This window comes from Orycteropus afer, unplaced genomic scaffold (assembly GCF_000298275.1).
Source record: "Orycteropus afer afer isolate SDZICR_OR568_19922 unplaced genomic scaffold, OryAfe1.0 scaffold00918, whole genome shotgun sequence".
In the NCBI taxonomy this organism is placed as follows: Eukaryota; Metazoa; Chordata; class Mammalia; order Tubulidentata; family Orycteropodidae; genus Orycteropus; species Orycteropus afer.
Genome location: NW_006922505.1, coordinates 190,357 through 216,085, shown reverse-complemented (window position 1 = coordinate 216,085; position 25,729 = coordinate 190,357). Strand labels below are relative to the sequence as shown.

Genomic DNA, 25,729 nt, shown 5'->3' with positions numbered 1-25,729 from the left:
TAATGGTTTACACGTTTGTCTATTTCACTTTTGAAGACTGACCCCTAGCATTATGCTAGGCACTAAGCATTAAGACACCAGGCATTAAATACATATTAAGTGAATATATGAATGAATTAATTTCGGGCTAGAATATTTAGCTCAAAGCCCTCCTCTTTCAAACCAAATGGTTAGGAGGGAAGGAGACTCACACGGCGAAGGAGCCCTGTACCTCTTAAAAACCAAAATCAAACTCACTGCCATGGAGTGGATTTCCACTCATAGCGACCCCCTTTGTGTTTCGGACGCGGTAAACCTTCACAAAAGTAGCCCACTCTTCCTTCCCGCAGAGTGGCTGGTCAGTTTGAACCGCTAACCTTCCGGTTAGAGGCCAAATGCCTTAGGCACTACACCACCAGAGCTGCTCATACCGCTTAAATTTTTTTTCCCCCAATTACTGTAAATGAAGAGAAGTCTTTATGAACAAAAATATTCACAGTATTCTAGCAGTCTGTGGCACAGCCTTGATACAGGGACTGCCCTAAACAGCCTCTCAGACTATCTATCTGAGTAACTGGGGGACCCATAGTTCCAATTGCCCGGCCTAAACCTCTTAACGCAGATCCTACTCTGGTCCCGAGAGCCAGCCGCGCAGGCGTAGACGAGGAGGGTGCGCGCCTTCCTTAGGCTCTTCCAGCCTCTAGGGGGCGCTGGCGGCGCCGCTGCCGCCTCAACTGCCGCGCCTGTCTCCGAGCGCGGCGCGGGCGGTGCCCGCCGCCTCATGGGCCACGGGTCCGCCTCCGCCGCGCCGAGGGCGTGAGCTCCGGGCTCCCGGAAGCGGCGGCTACGCCGCGGAGCCGAGAGGGCTTCGGTACCCGGAGCAGCAATGCGCGGCGTCCAGAGGCTGTGATCTGTGCACAGCGGCCCTGTAGGGGCCGCTGAATGGCTGCTCGTTGAGGCGGCGGCGGCTCCTCCGGGCAAGGCGTGGCGGCGGCCGGAGTGATGCTGCTCAAGCTCCTGCAGAGACAGACGTATACCTGCCTGTCCCACAGGTATGGGCTCTACGTCTGCTTCGTGGGCATCGTCGTCACCATTGTCTCTGCCTTCCAGTTTGGAGAGGTAAGGAGTGGCGCCGGAGCCCTTGTCAGTGCACCTTTCCCTGAACCGGTGCGACCCTCCGGGAGCCCCCAGTCCCTGCCCTCGTGGTGCCCGGGGTTCTGGCGCGCTGGCTTCAGCTTCTCATCTTCCCTGAAGCAGCGCCAGCAACCAGCCCCAGCCTGCCCTTTCCGGAGAGGCGCAGAGAGCCAGAACCCTCTGCCCGGCCGCCTGTTTCAACAACCGGGGTCGACGTCTCTTTCTCCCGACTGTTTTAGGGGATAGATGCTCCTTGTGCGGACTCCCCTTTCTCCCAGGTGGTTTTTTTCAGGGTCCCCAAGTCATTTGAGTTTCTTCCTTAGGCCTTATCCTCTCCTCCCCCCTCCCCCTTCAGTTTCCCTCCCGGGACCCGGAGTTTGTGTCTTTTCCTGCTTCGCCATGGCATTCTTAAATTCTTATTCTCTGCTCCTCCTTAAGTTTTTCTCCTTTGTGTCACCTTTCTAATCTTTTCGCCTTTGACAAAGGAACCTTATTTTCTTAATCTCACTTTTCCCTGGATCGCAAAACTTTAGTCTAAAGGGCGTGTGTTGTTTGCATGTGAGTTTGCCTTGGGGAGAATGTACTGGGCCAGAATTCAAAGGGTTTAGATGTGAAGGGGCGTTTTGCAGCACTTCATAGCTGTTATTTTGAACAGCTGCTCATAGGTAGTCCCGAGAGGCTCGGGTAAATGTGCACACACTGACGTGAAATAAGCCCTTGTCCCTGTCCCGGGATCAGCTGAGGCTAGAGCCCCTGCACGTGACGGAGAACAGGGTGACTGCCTTGAACTCCAGCACTTGATCTCCTGGGAGCCACCGCAAGCCCTTGGGTCTTGGGATACGCTGGTAATGTAGGTTTCAGATCACACAGGCCGTGTTTCTTGATCTGAGCTGCGTTAAGGCGCAATAAAACCTTTCTCTCAGACTGCAAACTCTTCAGGGTGTAGGCAACAAGTTCACGAGATGGAAACGCCTAGGTTTAATAGTTTTTGTTCCTCTTTGGATGCATACCTTAAACGTCCTGCCTGAAACAGTTCTCTGGCTTCGGTTTAATAGTATTTTGTTGATTTTTTTCATTATTGGCGGTCGAACAGGATAACTTTTTATCATAAACAAGTGTACAAAGAATACGACCAACTCAGAACTTGAATAGTACTTGTATATGATTTTAGGCAATACCACTTTAAAAAATAAATGTCTGCACGAGCGGGGGGAGGGGGGGACGGCGGCGAGGAAAGCTGTATTTTCAAGATGTTTAAAATCTGTCTCCTTGTTTTATTTGTTTTGGTAGAAAGTCACAAAAGGTTTTATTTATTTTTTTATTGTGAATATATATCAAAAACACAGTATTTGCCACTTCATTATTTTTCAAGTAGACAATATAGTGATATTAATTACATTAATCATATTGTTCAACCAACACTCATAATTGTTACCAAATTTCCCATCACCATAAACAGAGACTCACTTCTTTCCTAACACAAAAGGTTTTAAATTCAACAGAATGGTTTTTAGAAATGTCATCGTATATATTTGCTGAAAGTCTGTACCCATGCTGTATTGTCATTAAGGACTGCAACCTCTGGTGGTGCTGAGATTAACACATTGGGTTGATAACCAGAAGGTGGGTACTTCAAACCCAGGAACCACTCAGGGGAGAAAGATGAGGCCTAAGGCACTTGACTGCTTATCAGAAGGCTGGTGGTTCAAACCCATTAGCCACTCTTCAGAGGGAAGGTGGGGCAATCTACTTCCATAGTGATACTGCCTCGGAAACCCAAGGAGAGGTCGCTATGAGTCGAGTCTGACTTGACGGCACATAACAACAACGACATGTTCCTTAGAAACCTGGCAGTATCACCATAAAGAAAAAAAAAAAAAAAAAAAACCTGTGAGGCAGTTCTTCTTCGTCCTGTGGGGTCACTATGAGTCAGAATCGACTTGTGGCAGTGGTGGGTTTGGTTTTATTTTATTATTATCACCCAAGCACAGGGCAAGTACAGAGTAGGCAGACTTAAGTATTTGTCTAATTATAACATGATTCCAAGTGGGCACTTACAGTAACTCTTGGTTCTAGGAGCTAGGGAGAGAAAAAAAAAAAAAAAGTCTAATAGATAAGGGTGTGAAGAAGCCCTAAACTTAGAAGTGTGGACTATGTACTTAATATTATACCACCTGTCTTCTCTTTGTTTCATATATTGCAACTTAATACAGTGAATGTATCTATACACTTAAGTGCTTTATTGCTATTGGAAGATTTTCTTGATCTGATTACTTTTAAGCTAGCTTGATTTCTACTCAGTGTGAAGGTGACTTAAAGGCATCAGTCGTTAGAGTTTTTCATTTTTTACCCTTTTCCCTTTCATGCCATGCCTGCTTCATTCATGTACCAAAAAGAAAGACATTGGTTGCAGTCTTGAAATGACCCCAGATATTAAAGTGGGGGGAGCGCTGGTAGCATAGTGGCTAAGACACTTGACTGCTAACCAGAGGGCTGGCGGTTCAAACCCACCAGCCACTCCTCGGAAAGAAGATGGGGCCATCTACTTCCTAGTGATACTGCTTCGGAAACCCAAGGAGGGGTCGCTATGAGTCGGGTTCGACTCGGCGGCACACAACAACAACAACAACAACATTAAAGTTTGGCATGGAGAAGAGAAATCAGGAGTGTAGACTGTCACCAGTGTGTGAGGTGGAGGCAGCTGGCTCAGTGCCGTTCGTGTATCACCTGTGTTTAATGTGTAGGGGAAGGGTGCTGCAGATCTGGGTTGGAATGTAGACCCCAGTAATCGTTATGGTAATAGCTAATGCTTACCTAGCAACAAAGCGCTAACCACTAATTCCGACAATGAAGGCGTCACAGTGGCGCAGTGGTTAAAAGCGGTTGGCGGCTAATCAAAAGATCTGTGTGTTGAACCCACAAGCTGCTCCAAGGGCGAAGAGACCTGGCGGTCTGCTCCACTGAAGGTTATTGTTACTGTTGTGAGTTGTCGGCTCTCTTGAGCTCATGGGGACCCTGTGTGACAGAGGAGAATTGCCCACATGGGCTGTCCCAGGCTGTAATCTACACCAGGGCAGGTCGCCAGGTCTTTTCTCCTGCAGAGCTGTTGGGTGGGCTCGGACCTCTCTGTAAGCAGCACAGTGTGTTGTACCACCAGAGCTCAGTTAAGCATTAAAGCCTAACAACAGCATTTGTATAGTCACCCAGATTTTGAGAGTGAAAAGTGGAATTGAGTAAAACAAAAGAAAAAAAAAAGAGAGAAACCAAATCCACTGCCATTGAATCGATTCCTACTCATAGTGACCCTATAAAGACAGTGGAACAGCCTTATAGAGTTTCCAAGGCTGTAAATCTTTAATGAATCAGACTGCCTCATTTTTCTCCTGTGGAGCAGCTTGTGGGTTTGAATTGCTGACATTTTGGTTAGCAGATCAGTGCTTTAGCTACAGTGTCACAAACCAAAAACCCACACTCACTGCCGTGGACCCCCCCATAGCGACCCCTCCTTGGGTTTCTGAGGTAGTATCACTATAGAAGTTGATTGCCCAAATTTCCTTCCAAGGAGTGGCTGGTGGGTTTGAACCACCAGCCTTCTGGTTAGCAGTCGAATGCCTTAGGCATTATGCCACTAGAGCTCCAGGAATTGTGTAAAGGAAGTATTCAAAGTATGTATTTTTACTTTCTCCTTCTGGAAGGAAGACTGGGCAGTCTACTTCCATAAAGATTTACCACCTCAGAAACCTGATGGGGGTCACGGAGTCAGTCGGAATTGACTTCATGACAGTGAGTTTCTTCTGGTTTTTTTGTTTTGACTTCCTGAAGAATTCTTGGAAATACCCTGCCAAAAGAAAAGCAGAGTTGTATCCAAAAGTGGCCTTCCCGCAGGGCATCCTGGTAGACTGATAGCCACTGAAGTGCATTGCCTCAGGGGTGAGGGTAGCTGTAGACTAGTTGACTTGGGTAAGTCACATGGCCTCTGGAAACCTCAGTTACCTCATCTACAAATTTATAGAGCATGTTTAGTTGAAGCATTTGTATCCTAGTCTATAGTCCTTTCTCTAACACTTTTGGAACTACATTACTTTGTGATCAAATAGCAGTATTTTTCACATGATAATGTATGAATTTAGGAGCTCTGGTGGCATAGTGCCTAAGGAATTGGACTGCTAACCAGAGGCTGGCGGTTCAAACCCACCAGCCACTCCTTGGAAGGAAGGTTGGGCAATTTACTTCTGTAGTAATACTGCCTCAGAAACCCAAGGAGGAGTCGCTGTGAGTTGGATCCGACTCCACGGCAGTGAGTTTGGTTTTTGGTTTTTTGGTATGAGTTTGGCTGCTAACCAGTAGGTCAGCAGTTCAAACCCATTAGCTGCTCTGCAGAAGGAAGATGGGGCAATCTACTTCTGTAAAGACTTATAGCCTCAGAAACCCACTGGGGGTCTCTGTGAGTCTGAACTGACTTGATGGCAATGAGTTTGGTTTTTTTGGTTTCAGTGTATGAATGTTCCCACTCAGTGAGAAAGAGAGAAAAAAAACTCTTATCAGTAGGTCTGGTCTTTTTTATGATTTTGAGTTTTGTTCTACATTTTTCTACCACTCTGTCAGGATCTTCTATTGTGATCCCGATCAGAGTGGTTGGTAATAGTAGCCAGGTACCATCTAGTTCTGATCTCAGGCTAGTGGAGGCTGTGGTTCCTGTGGGCCATTAGTCCTGTGGACTGTTTCCTTGAGTCTATGATTTCCTTCACTCTGCTCTGGTGGCATAGTGGCTAAAGCACTTGACTGCTAACCAGAAGGCTGGCAGTTCAAACCCACCAGGCACTCCTCGGAAGGAAGGTTGGGCAATCCTACTTCCGTAGTGATACTGCCTCGGAAACCCAAGGAGGGGTCGCTATGAGTCGGGGCCGACTCGATGGCACATAACAACAACAACAACTGCTCTGGACAGGAGGAGATCAATAATTGTATTGTAAGCTTGCAAGCTTTTAAGACTCCAGCCCCTACTCACCAAAGTAGGATGTAGAACATTGTCTTTATGGACTGTGTTATGCCAATTGTTGTAGATGTCCCCAAGATGTCTGGTCCTAAGCCCTTAATTCCAGTGAATCAGTCCCTTAAGGTGTTTGGTTATAACTAAGACATTTGCATAACTTTGCCCCTTGTATGCTCTACTGTGTATACCTGGATAAATTCGCAACACATACAAATACATATGTAGAAATATTGTCAGTCAAACCTATATATGCTTGTGGGTGTACTCCCATATGCCATCCCACACCCGTTCAGCTTATATATCTACCTGTGTATCCACTTGTAAATTATTGTTTGTTATTACTGTTTTTGCAGGATTGTGTAATAGTATTTACCATTGTTGTCTTACTTTTGTAAACAGCCCAGTGATTTCCTTTGCAGAGGTTATGCTATGCTGACTTCCTTATTGTATATTGCCTTTCCCTTCACTCAAGTTAATACATGTCTACCCTCTGATTAGTGATTTTCCCTCCCTACCTTTTGCATCCCTGGTAACCATTAAATAATATTTCTTTTTGTGTATAAACTGTTTCTTGACTTTAATATTTTTTTTTTTTTATTGTGCTTGAAGTGAAAATTTAAAGAGTGAGTTGGTTTCCTATTCGATAGTTTGTGTAGAAAGTGTTCCAGGACACTGGTTGCATTCCCTACAATGTCAGCACTCTCCCCATTTCTGCCCTGGGTTCCCTGTTTCTTTTTGCCCAGATTTTTTACCCCTTCCTGCCTTCTCATCATTGCTTTTGGGCAAATACTGTCCTTTTGGTATCATATAATTGATTGTTCTAAGGATCACATTCCTTTTGGGGGTTACTGTTTATTTTCTGGGCCTGTCTATTATTGGGCTGAAAAGTGGTCTCTGGGAGTGTCTTCAGTTCCAATTCGGAAGGGTGTCTTAGGGCCATAGTCTCAGGGGTTCCTCTAGTCAGACCAATAAGTCTGGTCTTTTTTTGTGAATTTGATTTTCTGTTTTACGTTTTTCTCCCATTCTGTCCAGACCTTCTGTTCTGATATCACCCAGTGAGAGCTATTGGTAGTGGTAGTTGGGCACCATCTGGTTCTTCTGGTCTTGGGGTTGTATAGATTGTGGTTCATATAGTCCTTTAGTCCCTTTGCACTGATTGCTCCCTTGAGTCTTTGGTTTTCTCCACTCTCCTTTGCTCTGAATAGGAAGCAATAGCAATTGTATAGTACTGAATAGAAGTTGTATCACTGATGGCCCCTTGGAAGCTTTTAAGACCCCAGTCTCTCTACTCACCACAGTAGGCTGTACAACATTATCTTTAGAAAATGTGTTGTGCCAATTGATGTAGATGTCCCTTGAGTTTATGGTCCTTTGCCTTTGAGCCTAGGAATTTCATCCCACAAGCTGTTTGGTTACATTTCCATGACTGTGCCTGTTGTATGCTCTACTGTCTATATTAATATGTGTGTAGTACCTACAGTTATGTATGTAGAAATATCTACAACCAAGCTTATATTTGCAAGTGGATATGGTCCTTTACACTTTCCCACACCTCTTTAGCTCATCTATCTACCTGTGTGTCCATTCAGAAATTACTGTTTCTTAATACTACTGTTACAGGATTGTCTGTGTTACAGTAATTACAGCAGTTGACCTTTATTCTTGCATTCCTCTCTGGGTCTTCCTTTGCTTTCGTCATGTTATGCTGACTTCCCCCATAATGTGTATTGCCTTTCCCTTCACCATTAATAACACATATCTTCTATCTAGTTAATAATTTTTCCTCCTCCTCTCTCCCATCCCTGGTGACCATCAGAGAATTTTTTGTGTGTATGTAAACCTTTTTCTTTTTCTGTATTACTGTTGTTGTTATTGTTATGTACCGTTGAGTCAGACCCGACTCATAGTGACCCCTCCTTGGGTTTCCAAGGCAGTATCACTACGGAAGTAGACTGCCCCATCTTCCTTCTGAGGAGTGACTGGTAGGTTTGAACCACCAGCTTTCTCGTTAGCAGTCAAGTGCCTTAGTCACTATGCTACCAGAGCTCTTTCTATATTACTAGTCTCCTACAATATTTATCCTTTTGTGATTGACTTATTTCACTCAGCATAATGTCCTCCAAGATCATCCATGTTGTGAGATGTTTCATGGATTCATTGTTATTCTTTAATGTTGAATAGTATTCCATTGTGTATATGTACCATAATTAGTCGTTTGGAACTTAGGTTGCTTTCATATTTTTGGTATTATGAATAATGCTGTGATAAACTTGGATGTGTTATATATCTATTCCTAGTAGTGAGATTGCTGGGTCATATGGTATCTCTCTTTCCAACTTTTTAAGTAAACGCAATACTGTTTTCCATCGTGGTTGTTCTGTTTTACAATCCTACTAACGGTGTATGAGAGTGCCAATCTCCACACATCCTTTGCAGCCATTTGTTATTTTCTGTTTTTTTGATCACTGCAGTTACTTCTGGGGTGAGGCGATGTCTCATTGTTGTTTGGATATGCATCTCTCTGATTGCTAATGATTGTGAGCATTTCTTCATGTATTTTTTGGCCACCTGAATGCCTTTGTACGTGAAGTGTCTGTTTATGTCCTTTGCCCATTTTTTAATTAGATTGATTGTTGTAATTTTTAGTTCTTAGACACAACTGCTCTGATTAACCTGCACATTTTCGTGTGCTCAGAGAGACAAAGCATTATAGTGCACGCCTTTGACCATCTTTACCTAATTACGAGGAGACCGTGATATACATATGAGGACTTTGTGATTGAATACTTGAGTAAATACATAGTCAGAGCATAGAAAGAGGAAGGGAAGAAATTGGTGGGAAAGGAGCCTAGAGGAGGCATGTTGTTGTTGTTGTTGTTGTTATATGCCCTCAGTTGGACCCATCCATAGCGACCCCTCCTTGGGTTTCTGAGGCAGTTTCACTATGGAAGTAGATTGCCTTATCTTCTTTCCGAGGAGTGGCTGTTGGGTTTGAACCGCCAGCCTTCTGGTTAGCAGTCAAGTGCCTTAGGCACTGCACTACCAGAGCTCCCAGAAGTGGCATAGAGACTGTCAAAGGCAGGCAAGAGCTTTGGAAGACATTTAATAGAATAGGAGTCTAAACATGGAGGTCTGGTGGCAGAGTGGGTAAGGCATTTGGCTGCTAATCAGAAGGTTGGTGGTTCAAACTCACTAGCTGCTCCACGGAAGATGAGGCAATCTGCTTCCGTAAAGAGTTACAGCCTGGGAACCCAAGGGTGTTGCTATGAGTTGGAATCGACTTGATGGGAGTGAGTTTGGGGTTTTATGTTTTTTTGGTTTTTTTTTTTTGAGGAGTCTAAACAGAGAGAAGGAAAGATGATCTTGGGCAGTTGGAGAAATAATTGGAGTATAAACGTGGCAATATCAGAAAAGTTTATGATTCTTTCTCCTTTGTAAATGATTAGTGGTTTAACAATTGCTGCTGGCATTAGTCAGCAGCACTTGGTTGCAAGTGCCAGAATCCCCCCTCAGACCTGACTTAAGCAAAAATGTAATTTATTGACTTGTGTAACTGAAAAATACAAGTGAAACTTCAGGCATGGTTGGATCCAGGTGCTCAGATGATGTCACCAAGAATCTCTTTCTGTCCTGTGTTCCAGCTTTGCTTTCTTTGTTGTTGGCTTCCTTCTCAGGCGTGCTCTCCCCATGTGGGAACAAAGTTTGCTGCCAGCAACCCCAGCTTCTATTCCCCTAGCTAGGAAGCCCAGCCAAGAGAGCTGTTCTTTCTCACTTGTTGTTGTTGTTGTTGTTATGTGCCGTCGAGTCGGCCCCGACTCATAGCGACCCCTCCTTGGGTTTCCGAGGCAGTATCACTACAGAAGTAGGATTGCCCAACCTTCCTTCCGAGGAGTCCAGGCTACCTGAATGAGTGCCCTTGTTGTGCCCTCGTGACCTGCTGGATAAATGCCTACCCCTAGAGGGCGAGGAGTAGGTGGGGCTATCAGTCTTGACTGAATTACATGCACTGGAAGGCTGCCACTCGTTTCCCAGAGGAACATCAAGAGGCAGTTATCAAAAGAAGGCCTAGAGCAACAGATAACCCAGACACTGGCTTGAGTCAAAACCCATTTCTCTTCCTTGGCATTGATGTTGACCTTGTGACCGTGATAGCTGTTAGACCTTCACCTTGTCCTAGAAGACTTAAGAGTGGGTCGTTCTATTTTTAATATTTTACTGCTAGTTAATCTGTCATCAAGATGTTGAGCAAATGCTAATTAAGCACTAAGCAGTCCATTCTAGGACTGTTCTCCCCCTTCACTGCTCAGGAAGACAGGAGCAGGAGACCTACCCTCTGGGCTGTTGCCTGAGATCACTCTGAAGGGTGTATCTTTCCTTAGAGACCCAGAGGAAGAATTCAGTTCTTTACCTCAGGGTGCTTTATTATCCTTGATGTGAAGGCAGAGAGAGCGAGCTGCATTGTTAACCATCGCTTGTACTTTATATTAACATTACCTAGTCTTCCTCTCTCATTTCTTTTAAAATGTTATAAGCAAGTGTTACTGTAACACATTACTATATATAGTCACTTCATACCTTTTTTATAAATTTCAACCGTTCTTTAGTTGGTTGTTCCGATCTTCTGATCCAGATACAGTATTTTTGGCAGGTGATTTAGTCGCCTGTGTATGATTCATACCTTCACTCACTTAAGCAGAAAAAGAACTGTTCTTTCGAAAATGTTGCAGACTAAGTCACGTTTGTGGAGGGAGAGGCAGATGCAGTCTGTGTAATAAGACCTGAGCCACATCGACTCCTTTAAGATGGTTTCTTAAAATAGTTCCTTCTTGGTTTATCTTTCCCTTTTGAGATAGTCTTTTTTCTTCGTTATCTCATTCCCTTAACTTCAGTTCTGTCTCTCATTCATTCCATATTGGATAAAGGACCTTTACTGATACCCAGAAGTTGTTCATTTGACAGAAATTTACAGATACTGGTCTGTGCCAGATACGCCACCACCCCTTACTAGACATGCACAGAGGTTAAGTTTCTTTCTGCTCTTGAGGCATTCATGGTCCAGACAGGATAAGCAAATAGACAGTTAAAATAGACTGTGAGACATGAAGTTGTAGAGATAGGCACGAATATCAGGTGAGGCTTCCTAGACGCCTGACATCTGAGCTGGATCTTGAAGGAAATGCCCGAGGGAAGAAAGGGGAACTTTTTTCTTTTTAAAGTGAAGGATGCCATAAGTGGAAAGGACGGATAATGAGATATTCTGTCATTTTCCAGGAACAGCAGTAGTGCTGAAGGCTGCAGCATTATGGAAGTTAAAAAAAAAGAACCCATTACCATAAGTCAATTCAAACTCATAGCGACCCAGTAGGCCAGTGTAGAACTGTCCAATAGGGTTTCCAAGGCTGTGATCTTTATAGAAGCAGACTGCCACAAGTTTTTCCCATGGAGTTGCTGGTGGGTTTGAACAACCAATCTTTTGGTTGGCAGCTGAGTGTTTAATCACTGTACCACCAGGGCATATTGTATGTGGGGGGTGCAGCTTAAAGATGGAGAAGCAAACAAGGGCCAGGTGATACTAAGGAATTAGGTCCATCTTGAAGAAAATGGGAATCAGAGGATTTTAAGCAAATGAGTGATAAAATCAAACTGTTAGAGAACAGTTGCTCTGGAAGTAATGTGGAAGATGAATTGCAGGAGGAAGACTATAGGTTGTAGTAGTCAAAGATTCCACATTGAGTGCAGCGTTTCAGAATTAGCAGAATTGTATAGTGGACTGAAAGCAAGGTGATTTTGTTTTTGGAAACTGACCTATCTCTTGCTGATTGGTTGTTTGACTTTGGGCAAGTCTCTTTATTTTAAAATTGTCCTTACTATATAGTATTTAAGGCTGAACAACTTACCAAAAAGTACTTCAAAACCAGACAGAGCCTAGAATTTAAAAGTAAGCTAGTACCTTACACCAGCAGTTTTCAAAGTCTTGTCTTGGAACGCTGGTGGTGCCAAAGACCTTTTCCAGTAGTGTTCAAGGTCAAAGCTATTTTTATAATAGTACTAAGTCAGGATTAGCCTTTTTTACTCTCATTGTCTTGTGAGAGTACAGTGGAGTTTTCCAGAGACCCTCATGACTTGTGACATTGCAACTGAATGCAGAACAGACTAATATTCTCCTTGGCTTCTATGAACTAGGTGTTAAAGAGATTTGAAAGAAAAAAGAAAGAAATGGTTTCTCTCTTCTTAATTTTTTTTTTTTTTGAAAATATAGTTTTCAAAAAATATTTATGCTAACATGTAATGGGTTTGTTTATTTTCAAATGAATAAGTATTTTTAAAATGTTTAAGTGTTTTAGTATCAGTAGACGTGATCCATTTTAGAAAAGAAAGCTCATTGGGATCTTCCAATAATCTTAAGCGTGGAAACTTGAGAACTACTGCTTTGCAGATTTAACAAGAAAGACATGTCACCTCTTTTACCTTATTGTGCATATAAAAAGATAAGCCACCATCCTCTCTTGCCATTATTGCTTCATTATAATCAAGTCTCCACATTGCAGCCAGAGTGCATTTTTCAAAATGTGAGTCATATCACAGCCATTGTACATGATATAAAAGCCAAACTCCTTCCAGTGGTATGTATAAAGCCAAACCGTACTCACTGCCATCAAGCTGATTCTGACTCAGAGTGACCCCCATTGGGTTTCCAAGGCTGTAAATCTTAATGGAAGCAGACTGCCTCATCTTTCTTCCATGGAGCAAGCTGGTGGGTTCAAACCACTGACCTTTTGGTTAGCAGCCAAATGCCTTAACCATACACCACCAGAGCTCCTTCAGTAGCATGTGTATAAGGCCTTAAATGTGCTGGCTCTGCCCACTTCTGTGAGCTCCTACCATTGTGTATTGTGTAAGTATTACTGCAGAAATGTTGCATAACAAATCACCCCCAGATTTTCTGACTTACAACAGGAGCAGCAAACTACTCCTGGGTTTGTGTGGCCCATGAGCTGAGAATGGTTTCATTCACTTTATTTTTTTACACTTTTTAAATTGTGATAAATATATAGGAACAAAACATTTGCCATTTCACTAATCCTCACATGCACAGTTCAGTATAAGGATGGTTTTTACATTTTTAAATGGTTAAAAGAATTAGAAGAATAATATTTTATAACATGAAAATTATATGAAATTCAATGTTGGTGTCCATAAATCAGGTTTTACTGGAATACAGTCTTGCCTGTTCATTCACATATTATCTGTGGCTGCCTTGGCTTTCCAGTAGCTGAGCTGAATAGTTGCAGTAGGAATCAAATGACCTGGGAAGCCTAAGGTGTTCATTCCTTGACCCTTTACAGAGTAAGTTTTCCAACCCTCTGGCTAAAACAACAGTTAGTTATTCTTCTCCAGGATATGTGGGTCAGCTAGAATTGGCTGATCTAGGTTGCGCTAGGTTTGCTCTGCTCCACATGTTTCTCCTTGTCTTGGGAGCAGTGGAGCCGCCTGGAGGGGTTCTTCTTAAAGCAGTGTAAAGGCACAAAAGACCTGGCAAGCCAGCCTGTGGTCCAGGCTCAGAGCTGGTGCAGCCATCTTCTCCTTTTTGTCATTGAACAAATCAAGCTTCTTCCTGCCTTTGGGCATTTCTGCTCCCTGAGAGCACTGCCCCAGACTGGCACTATTGCTACTGTGTGCCTTCAGGTTGATTCCAATTCACAGCAACTCTTTATGCAGAGCGGAGTTGTTCATGTGGTTTCCTAGGCTGTAATCTTTGTGGGAACAGTTGCCAGGTTAGCAGCCCAGTGCTTAACCATTGTAGCACCAGGGCTCCTTATCATGTCATATAGGTCTTCATATAGGTCTCAGCTCAGTAACACCTTTCCAGATAGGCCTCCCCTCCCCCTCCCCAAAGCAGCCTCTTCCCGCAGCTCATTCCTTAGCACATTACCCCATCATTCTTTGTTTTTTTTTTAAGATCTTAGTCAGTCTGAAATAGTGTGTGCATATATATTTTCTTATTTAATGTCTTACCTCCATCCCTGAAAATGTAAGCTCTGAGGGAGCAGGGGCCTTTATCTCATTTACTACTGTATCCTCAGCCACTACCACAGCGGCTAGCACGTACAAATCTGATATGTTTTCCTGGTATAAACATGTTCTGATGTCACTTTGATGACATGGAAAAGTCACTTGTGGAGAGCAGTTTCTAGGTTTAACCATAGCAGAAAGTATGTGGGCTAAGTTGGTAATTGCGGTGTTTTAATTTTTGCAGTAGTAACGTAGAGTAATTTCATTCTTTTTGACTTTGCTCTGTAATGAAAGTCTAGATACAAATGAGATAAAGCAGCGACTCATAATGAAAGCTGTCTAGCCATTACATTGATCTTCCATTGATTTCCCGTCTCATTCAGTAAAAGGCACAGCAGTGTGGACTGCAGGCCCTGTGTCATCTAGGGCTAGATTCCTCTCTGACCTATCTTCTGCTCTCCACCTTGCACATCTGCACACCTCCACGGACTTGCTGTTAGCTCTGCGTGAAATGCTTCTCCCAAGCTGTCTGTGTGGCTTTTTCCCTTACTGTCTTCACATCTTTGCTCAAATATTACTTCTTAATGAGGCCTTTCTACCCTACTTAAAATTACAACCCTACCAGCATTTCCCTACCTCAAGACTTCCTTCTTCCGTTTCCCTTCCTTATTTTGTCCATAGCACTTGTCACTATATGAGATATGGTATGTTTTACTTATTAAGATAATGTTTTTGTCTCTGTATCAGAATATAAGCTCCATGAGGTCAGGGATGTTTGTATCTCCAACACCTAGAACAGTGCCTGGCACACAGTACCAGTTCAGTAGCTATCTGATGGATGAATGAGTTCCTAGGAGCTGCTACAACTGATAGGTAGTGCATCCTTCTTGGAGGTACTAAAATAGAGGCCAGATACCCATCTGTGAAGGTCACTCATCAGGAAGTTCCTACACCAGTGGAAGTTTGTAAGATGGTTCCTTTCAACTCTGATCCTATGACCATTTGTTGGTTATGTTGGTTGGTATAGGGGAGAGAAGAGGGAGGACTGGCTTCTTGAGGGTGCCAGTTCATAGTAGTCTCGTCTGATTATCCAGTTTGTCTTCCTTTTTGTATAGCATTTTCCATTTTTGTACCGTTCCTCAATTTGGTTCCTACTTGTACTACTTAGAATCTTTCCACCGTAAAATGACAATGAAATGAAAAGGCTGATTATCTAATCACTGACATGAACTGTGTTTGACCTAAGTATTTTATGTCATGCCACAAATATTTTGGCTGTTTATCTTTTTTTTTTTTGAATTTTTCAATTTTCATTGTGATTAGGGTGCAAGTTTACAGAACAAATCTGTTTTCCAAATAGCAGTTCATATACATTTTGTTTCACATTGACTTCAATTCCCCACAGTGTAACAGCTCTCTCCCCACTTCTTCCCCACAGTTACCTCTTATCTGTATTGTTTCCCCCAATGCACTCCTCCCCCCAGCTATCTCTCTATGCAAATGCTGCCCTTCTGTTCTCCTACCTGATGTAAATGTTCACCCCATATTCTGTCTGTTGTTTGGCTGGAAGCCACAGTAGTGAGTTCAGTTTTGCTGTTCATCTTAAACTTATTTAGAAATAACTTGCAGAACCAGTATAGCAAGAAAAGCTCTTGTTCTAATTTTGTTTAATTAGAAAACAAAATTACATAATTAAAGATTACTATAGAGTGTGGAAGAAGTTTGTACTTCTTCATAGTACATATCTACATTATTGTTGTTGTTGTTAAATGCCATCGAGTTGGACCCAACTCATAGCGACCCCTCCTTGGGTTTCTGAGGCAGTATCACTATGGAAGTAGATTGCCCAACCTTCCTTCCGAGGGGTGGCTGGTGGGTTTGAACCGCCAGCCTTCTGGTTAGCAATCAAGTGCCTTAGGCACTTTGCAACCAGAGCCCCTGTATTTAGCATGTATGTTTGTGCATTTCTGATCAGTTCAATTGGGAGAAATTCTTAGAAATTCAATTTTAATATAAAAGCAGAGTTGATAATGATTGCAGGTTGGTTACACAAATTGTGATACAGGTGATGTGTTAGGGATTATCTAACAAGAAAATACTATGTGGTTTAAAATCAGAAAAGGTGTATGTCAGGGTTGTATCCTTTCACCATACTTAGTCTGTGTGCTGAGCAAATAATCTGAGGAACTGGACTATATGAGGAAGAACACGGCACATGATTGGAGGAAGTCTCATTAACCTGTGATAGATGGATGATGCACCCTTGCTTGCTGAAAGTGAAGAGGACTTAAAGCACTTACAGGTGGTATCTCTATGGAAGTAGATTGCCCAGTCTTCCTGGGAGTGGCTCGTGGGTTTGAACCAAAAGCCTTCTGGTTAGCAGTCAAATGCCATAGGCAATACACTACCAGAGCTCCCAATAAAGGTATGGATTATACTTAAACATAAAAAGTAAACTCTCTGCCATCAAGTCGGATCTGACTTATAGCGACCTCTCTTGGGTTTCCGAGGCAGTATCGCTATGGAAGTAGATTGCCCAATCTTCCTTTCGAGGAGTAGCTGGTGGGTTTGAATCACAGCCTTCTGGTTAGCAGTCAAATGCCTTAGACACTACACCAGAGATCCCACTTAAACATAAAGAAAAGAGAATCCTCACAACCGGACCAATACGCAATATCATAATAAACGGAGAAAAGATTGAAGTTGTCAAGGATTTCATTGAACTTGGATCCACAGTCATTGCCTGTGGAAGCAGCAGTCAAATCAAACAATATACTTCATTAAGCACATCTGCTGTAAAAGACCCCTTTAAAATTTTAGAAAGCAAAGATATTACTTTGAAGACCAAGGTGTGTGTGACTTAAACTATGCTATTTTCTTTTTAGCTGTTATTGTGATATGGGTGAAAGTTTACAGAGCATATCATTTTCCATACAACAGTTCAGACATATTTCATTTCATGACATTGACTGCAATTTCCCACAGTGTAACAGCTTTCTTACCACTTCCTCCCTGTAGTTACCTCTTCCCTCTGTCCTTCTTTCCTATGCATTCTTGCTCTCCCCCCACCCCAGCTGTCTCCTTGTGTGAACATTGCCCTCTGTTCTCCCATGACTGATCTCTCTAAGGAGTGTATCTACCTGATGTAAATGTTCACCTTATATGCCTGTCTATTGGTTGGCTGGAAGCTGCGGGAGTGAGTTCAATTCCAGATCTGAAGAGTATCTAGAGGCCATAGTCTCAGGGGTCTCACCAGGCCCTATCAGACCAGTAAACCTGGACTTTTTTTTTATGATTTTGAATTTTGTTCTTCATTGTCTCACACTCTATCCAGGATCTCCTACACTGATCCCTTTCTGAGTGGTTGATAGTGATAGCTGGGCACCATCTATTCTTCTGGTCTTATGGTCATATAGGCTGAGGATTATGTGGTGTACTAGTCCCTTGGACTAATTGTTTCCATGTATCTTTGGTTTTCTGTATTCTTTCTTCTGGATGAGGAGAGACCCATCATTGCATCTAGATGGCCGCTTGCAAGCCTTTAAGATCCCAGATGCTACTCACCATGGTAGGATGTAGAACAGTGCTTTTATGTAGTATATTTTACCAGTTGAGTCAAGCAGTGGTATTTTCAGTGGCCTCATATACATGCAAAAGCTTGAAAGTGAATAAGGAAGACATCAGAATTGATGCCTTTGAATTATGCTGTTGGCGAAGAATATTGAATGTACCATTGACTGTCAGAATAATGAACAAATATGTCTTGGAAGAAGTACAGCCAGAATGCTTCTTAGAAGCGAGCATGGTGAGACTTCATCTCACGTTCTTTGGACATGTTATCAGGAAGGAACAGCCCCTCAGAAGGACATTATGCTTGGTAAAGGAGAGTGTCAATGAGAAAAGAGGAAGACCCTTAACAAGATGGATTGACACAGTACAATATGGGCTACAGTAATGGGCTCAAACATAGCAATGATTGTGAGGGTGGCACAGGACTGGGTAGTGTTTCGTTTTGTTGTGCATAGCGTCATTATGAGCGGGAACCCCCTTTGGCACCTAACAACAACAGAGAGAAAAGTAGCAGTGAGGGTAGAGGTAGAGGGAGCATGGTGAGCATGGAGGAATGAGATGGATTGAGAGCCAGACAGCCCTGGGTTTTTCAAGGGTCCTTGATCTTTTTTTGTGTTATTGTCCCTGGACAGTCTGATGAAGCCTATGTACAACTTCCTGGAAAACTGTTTTAAAATGCATAGGATTAGAAAGGAAAGCTGTTATGGTGAAATAAGTTGTTGTCATTGTTATGTGCCGTCGAGTCGGACCCGACTCATCGCGACCCCTTCTTGGGTTTCCAAGGCGATATCACTATGGAAGTAGTTTGCCCAACTTTCCTTCCAGGGAGTGGCTGGTGGGTTTGAACTGCCAGCCTTCTGGGTAGCAGTCAAGTGCCTTAGGCACTACGCTACCAGAGCTCCCATGGTGAAATATAGTAATCAAAATTCTAAAAACCAAAAGTGCAGTTTGGTGACATGTGCTTTTTTATTAACACAGTAGCAAGATCAGTGGAGGGGTATCTGTGTAATAACTGTTCTGATTTAAGTAGTGAGGAGTGTAAGTGATTTCAAGATCACTGCAACAGTAGTATTTGCTTTGAAATTATCTATGATTTCTTTGGATAGCAGAGTTACAGGCCCTGCTAAGATGACTGAGGTGGAGGAAATGGTGAATTTCACTTAGCAGTAAGTAAAAATAAAGACAGCTTTTTCTTCCATCCAAGTCCTCGAAGCCCCTGAATCTGTTTATGGACTCTGGGGCATGTCTGTGAACTCTAGGCTGAGAACCCATGGTGAGTCTTAGGTTCCTTATCTTTAAAGTAAGGCTTGGGTAGTACTGGTCTACTGGTCTTTTTTTCTTTTGCATCTCAGATTCTTGGGCTAGATTTAGCTCACCATTGTTGATGGTCGTCACTTTCTTACTTAGCTTAAAATACCTGAGTTATCGTCAGCTTTGAGGATTTAAGGAATAAGGTTAAGATTGCATTGTGTGCATGAAGCTCTGTTTCTCAGACTTGGTCCAGCTACATTCAGTGGCCTCTGAGCTAAAATGATCCCAGGAATTTGGGGATGAGTTGGTTGATGTCTAGAGAGTACAGTCACCTGCTGATTGAGCCATGATCCTTTTGCTTGTAAGGCTGTGACTTTGCCTGTTAGAGTGTTCTTTGTCCTGGACTGCTTTTATTGGCTTCTAGATGGACTGTATCGTGTTATTTATAAATAGATGTGTTGTGCTTATTAATTTCTCTTTGTAATTTTAAAATTGTTTCCTACTTAAAAAGCAAAGTGATTAAGTCCAGTGATGCTTTCTATAGAAATTTTTTTTCCTAGAAAAATGGTGACAAATTATACTTACCAGAAAGCCCACTTACTGTACTGCTGCCAATTAAACACTTCTGTCCTAATCTGTGGAAAACTGTACTTTATTTTGGTGATTTGCATTTCTTTAATCATTGGTGAGTTTTACTGTACTTCTGTGTTTTTATCAACCATTTGTACTTCTATGAATTGTTGTGCCTTTGTTGTTGTTGTTGTTGTTGTGTGCCATCGAGTCGGCCCCGACTCATAGCGACCACTCCTTGGGTTTCCAAGGCAGTATCACTACGGAAGTAGGATTGCCCAACCTTCCTTCCGAGGAGTTATTTAGCCCTATTAAATATTTTCCTATTTAGATATAATTATTTTTCTCATTGATCTTTGTTTCTTTAGTAAATTATCCTTTTGCTGTTATTTATGTAAGTGTTATTACTGGTTTCTTTTTTCAGTTTGACTGTTTTATTTTTTTATACATAGGAGTGAGCTTTTAAATTGTTTCCATCCTGTAGAGGTTGCATGAATGTTAATGGTATAATTATGGATTAATTAAATTCTACATATGCTATGGATTTTCTGTTATTTTTCAAAATTTAAAACTAGGTTAAAAAAGGAAACTAGGATTCGAACATCGGTCTTTGTAGTTCACATAATTATGCTTTTACTCTTTCCCATTGATCACGTTCAACTCTGACTTCCTTCCCAGGTTCTTTTCACATTTTAAAGAAAAAAACACTTTTTTTACAGGATGTGGTAAGGGGCATTTCTGCACTTTTGAGTATTTCTACTTCTAGAAATTTGCCTTAAGGAAATAAATATTTAGAAATACAACAGTCTGTGTTCATGGATATTCATGGAGGCATTTATAGTGAAGAAGTAGGAATGACCTAACTAACAAAAGTGGAATGGGAAATCATTTATGCTGTATCTGATACCGCCTCAGAAACCCAAGGAGGGGTTGCTGTGAGTCAGAGATGACTCGATGGCACATAACAGCAACAGCACAGTGTAGACAAGGAGCCCAGGTGGCACAGTTATGTGCTTGGCTGTTCACTGAAAGGTTAGAGGTTCGAACCCACCCAGCCACTCTGCAGGAGAAGGGCCTGGTGATTTGCTTCTGTAAAGTTTACAGCCACGCTCTCCATATGGGACAGTTCCACTTGAGTCACAGTCAACTCAATGGCACCTAACAACAATAACATAGCATAGAACATGGTATCTGTAAAAATTTTGCGTTAAGTGATATACCACGTGGGGGAAAAAATCAGAATACAGTGCTTTTTTTTTTTTTTTTAATTAGGATTTGGGTGAAGATTTACAGAGTAAATTCACTTTTCATTCAGCAGTTCACATATACTTTGTCTCATGTCATTGACCAAAATTTACAATGCAGCAGCTCCCCTCCCACTTCCTCCCCATAGTTACCTCCTCCTAGTGTCCATCCCTTCATACTCTTCTGCACCCTGAGCTATCTCCCTGTGCATAAGCAGCCCTTCCTTCTCCCATGATTGTTCTCTCCAGGGCATGTGTCTACTTGAGGTAAATGTTTAACTCACCTGCCTGTACTTTGTTTGGCTGGAAACCACAGTTGTGGGTTCAATTCCAGACCTGAAGGGCAGCTAGGGGCCATAGTCTCAGTGGTTACACCAGGCTCCATTGGACCAGCAAACCTGGTCCCCACCTTCTTTTTTTTTTTTGCCTCCAAATGATTTTGAGTTTTGTTCCACATTGTTCTCCCTCTTTATGCAGGATCTCCTACATCCCTTCCAAGTGGATGGCAGTGGTAGCTGGGCACCATCTAGTTCTTCTGGTCTCATAGTTGTATAGGTTGCAGATCTGATGGTGTACCAGTCACTAGGACTGATTGTTTCCATTAATTTTGGTTTTCTTCTTTCTTCTTGATGAGGAGAGACCCGTTGTTGCATCTAGATGGCAGCTTGCTAGCTTTTAAGGTCCCAGTCGCTACTCGCCAAAGTAGTAGGTGGAACAATGTTTTGTATAGTATGTTATGCCAATTGAGCTTGATGTCCCCTGCGACTATGGTCCCAAGCCCGCAGGATCAACTACTCGGTCCCTCTGGGTAGCTGGCTGTGACCAAGCAATGACCATAACCTTGCCCCTTGTCAGCTCTACTATACACCTGGGAATTCTGATCATTCACATGAACTTATAGGCCCATTGTCTGCCAACCCTATTTATGATCTTGGATACACTCTCCATTTAGACATACCTAATTGTTTAGCTTGTTCACCTATCTGTCCGTCCCTATACCCATGTTTGCTTTCACTGACAACTCAGTATTGTATATGCAAAGGGGTTCATATTTGTTGTCTATACTGCCCATGTAACTCTCTATGTCTTTCTCATCCTCAGTGCTGCCATATTGGTCACTCACATTTGGTACATTGCCCTTCTCTTCACCCAAATCAATATTTATCTCTATCTATCTAACAGCATTCCCTCCTCTCCCCTCCCACCCCTGGGAACCAACAAAGAAAATGTCCTCCAATATATAAACCTTTCCTTAACTTTTACAATAATGAACTAATACAACATTTGTCCTTTTGTGACTGACTTATTTCGCTCAGCATAATGTCCTCCAAGTTCATCCACGTTATGCGGTGTTTTGCAGATTCTACATTATTCTTTAGCATTGCATAGTATTCCATTGTGTGAATGTACCAAAGTTTGGTTATCCATTCCTCAGTTGTTGGACATCTAGGTTGTTTCCAAGTTTTGGCTATTGTAAATAGTGCTGCGATGAACATCGGCGTGCATATATCTGTTCTTGTTATGGCTCTCACTTCTTTAGGGTATATACCTAGTAATGGGATGGCTGGGTCAAGTGGTATTTGTATTTCCAACTTTTGAAGGAATCGCCATACTGCTTTCCACAATGGTTGTACCATTTTACAGTCCCACCAGCAGTGTATGAGAGTCCCAATCTCTCCACAACCTCGCCAGCATTTGTTATTTTCTGTCTTGTTGAATTTTGATACTAGTGCTGGAGCAAGATGGTATCTCATTGTTGTTTTGATTTGCATCTCTCTAATAGCTAATGATCGTGAGCATTTCTTCATATGTTTGTTGGCCGCTTGAATATCCTCCTTGGTGAAGTGTCTATTCATGTCTTCTTACAGTGCTTCTTTTGTTTAAAAAGTGTATGTGTATCTGTGCATGTGTGTATAAGCATATAAACAGAAGAAAAATTGGAAGAAAGCTAGCACGTTGTTGTTGTTGTTAGGTGCCATCAAGTCAGCTCTGACTCATAGTGACCCTATGTACAACAGAATGAAATACTGCCCGGTTGTGCACCATCCTCGTGATCCTTGCTATACCTGAGCCGATTATTGCAGCCACTGTGTCAATCCATCTCGTTGAGGGCCTTCCCTTTTTTCACTGACCCTCCACTTTACCAAGCATGATCTCCTTCTCCAGGGAATGGTTCCTTTTGACAAACATGACCAAAGTAGGTAAGATGACATCTGACCATTCTCTCTTCCAGGGAGCATTCTGGCTGCACTTCTTCTAGGACAGATTTGTTAATTCTCCTGGCAGTCTGTAGTGCTTTCAGTATACTTTGCCAACACTCTACCACATTGTTAACAAACAAACCAAAAAAAAAAAAAAATCCAAATTCACTGCTGTGAGTCGATTCCAACTCATAGCTACCCCTCCTCGGGTTTCTGAGGCAGTATCTCTACAGAATTAGATTGCCCAGTGTGGTGGTTAAGTTTGTGTGTCAGCTTGGCTAGGCCTGGTTGAGTGGCTGGGCAGCTGGATGTAGTATTCCCCATGATGAGACTGGTTATCAATGCCATGGTGGAATCTACTGGGAGCAGCTGAGTAGCTAGCTGCCTTTGGGTATGTGGTCTGCTTCCCGTATATAAGAGACAGCTTTGGGAATGGTCTTTAGCTTATGGCATGCGTGAACCTTACATGTAGTTTTGTTGTTGTTCAGCAGCCTGCCATGCTCTGCCGATCCTGGATCTTTTAATGGACTTGAATCAATGGCCTGTCATGTGGTTTGGTAACATCGGGACTGTGCCATTTTATTTGTCGACCTTGGGCTTGTTAGCTTCAGCATCCAGTAGCTGCCTGAGTGAAGAGATGCCTCTAGCTTCAGTGGGCTGGGAGCAAGAGGCAGAGCTGAAGCCCAAGATCAAGGGGCTTTCACCCAGCCCCTAGAGTCTGGCACTTTGAACTTGGACTTCTAGCCTCCTGAACTGAAAGATAACAAACTCCTGTTTGTTCAAGCCATCCCATTTGTGGTATATATTCTTGTCAGAGTGGCACTAGGTAACCAGAACACCCAGTTTCCTTCCGAGGAGTGGCTAGTGGGTTTGAACCGCCAGCCCTTCTTGTTAGCAGTCAAATGCCTTAGGCAGCTGTTAGCAGTGGTTATTTCTGGGTAGTGGAATTATGGATAATTTTTGTTTCCTTCTTTATGCATTTCTGTATTGTCTTAATTTTCTAAAATGAGCACTTATTCCCTTTATAATCAGAATTTTTTTTTTTAAAGAAGTAGTACTTGTAGAAACTGTTACCTAAATCTTATAAGGAATTTAATGATTCCATGTATTTGTTATTTTAAAAGGTCAGTACATTTCTAAAGCATCTTGGTAGATTTTATTTGCATTTCATTCTATTCTTGTGTGGTAGAGAGGGATTACTGGTTTTAATCCTTATTTTGAGGACAAGAAAAATGAAGATTTGACATGCATAATCACCAGATGGCAGAGATGAAAGTGGAAATCTGGTCCCTGGCTCTGGTACCATGTTGTTTCCACTGTTGTCATGCCATATTTAAAAAGTAACTGGATTAAAAGGTAGGATCCACTGATGTATCACAGGAGATGAGTGATTACTTTGAAGTCTAGAAATTGCACCTGTTTACCATTCTTAAGCTGTTTATAATTATGTGCACCTGGCCTATTAAATTCAAGTTGCATAAAGACCTATACATATTATAAGAGAGTTAAAATTCTTATAAATAGAATTCATTATAAAACCAGTGCAGTCTTAGTTAAATGGCATAATGTTGGCAACATAGAATTATGTCTGTAAAAAAGGATTTATAATTGAGTTGGTGGAATTAATGTATAGAAATGGCTTTTCATCTTTGGTCTCATCATTTTGCAGAAATTACCCTGTACTCGCCATAGAATGTAACTGATGAGGTACACTGGCCTTGTTTGTCATCAGCTGCTTTTGCCCACTTGCTGAAAGATCCACATGTGTGCTCATTGAGCATTTAAAATGTGGTCAGTGTACTGAGATACTGAATTTTTTAGTTTATTTAATTTTAATTAAATTTAAATTGTCACATGTGTCTAATGGGTACCACATTGAGCCTGGAAGTTCTAAACTCATAGGTAGAGCAACCGCTTGCCAGAACGTGATGCTGTCAAGTCAGCTTCGACTCAATAGTGAGTGACCCTATAACCAAAAAAATAACCCACTGCCACCAAGTTCGAATCTGACTCATAGTGACCCTGTAGGAGAGGGTCCAACTGCCCCATTCGGTTTCCAAGACTATAAATCTTTATGAAAGCAGACTGCCTTGTCTTTCTACCAGAGTGGCTGGTGGGTTTGAACTACCAACCTTCTGGTTAGCAGACAAATGCTTTAACCACTGCACCACCAGAGCTCCTAGCCATGACATATAAAGGCAAGGACTTACAGGAAGAACTTAAAAACACTGACTGCAGAGTAAGGCTGTGAACTTAAGGTCCTTCCTATAGAATTCTGTGATTCCATAAACTCTGAATGGTAAAACAAGCAAACCTAGATATAGCCAAAAAGTCTGGTTGAATATATTTTGAAGATATTATTGTTAGTTTTCTGCCTACCCCACCCCTCTACCCCCTTTAGCCAAGTATGGTTGCCAGAAAGTTTTTTCCCCCTTTTAGATTATATTGCTATGAGTCGGATCTGACTCGACGACAGTAAGTTTGGTTTGGTTTGGTTTAGATTATATAACTTTTATACAGTAAAGTATACTGTCAAAGGGTTAACTTGCTTAACTCTGTCTTTTAGTACCATTTTCTTCTTTACCATGTCTCTTGCTCCTCAAGGGGCAAACAATTTCTTCTTTCCCTCAACATTTTTATTTCCTTAAATTCTCAGCTCTTTCTCTAGGAAAGTCTGTTGTGATTAATCCTACCTTTGAGCATCCTTTTGCCTGACAGTGTTGAATCTAGTCTAAACTTCAAAGTCCTCCCAAGTCATTTTTTTTTTTTTTTTT

General features: G+C 42.2%; 1 protein-coding gene across 1 annotated transcript in view; it reads left to right on the top strand.

The window, feature by feature from the left end:
* The first annotated feature begins 981 nt into the window (after window positions 1-981).
* The window catches only part of GNPTAB (N-acetylglucosamine-1-phosphate transferase subunits alpha and beta), a 112,321-nt gene continuing 87,573 nt past the window's right edge, over window positions 982-25,729 (top strand). Inside the window, exon 1 of the mRNA XM_007958305.2 lies at window positions 982-1,098. Coding sequence (XP_007956496.1) covers window positions 982-1,098 — 117 coding nt within the window. The remainder of the gene's footprint in view (window positions 1,099-25,729) is intronic.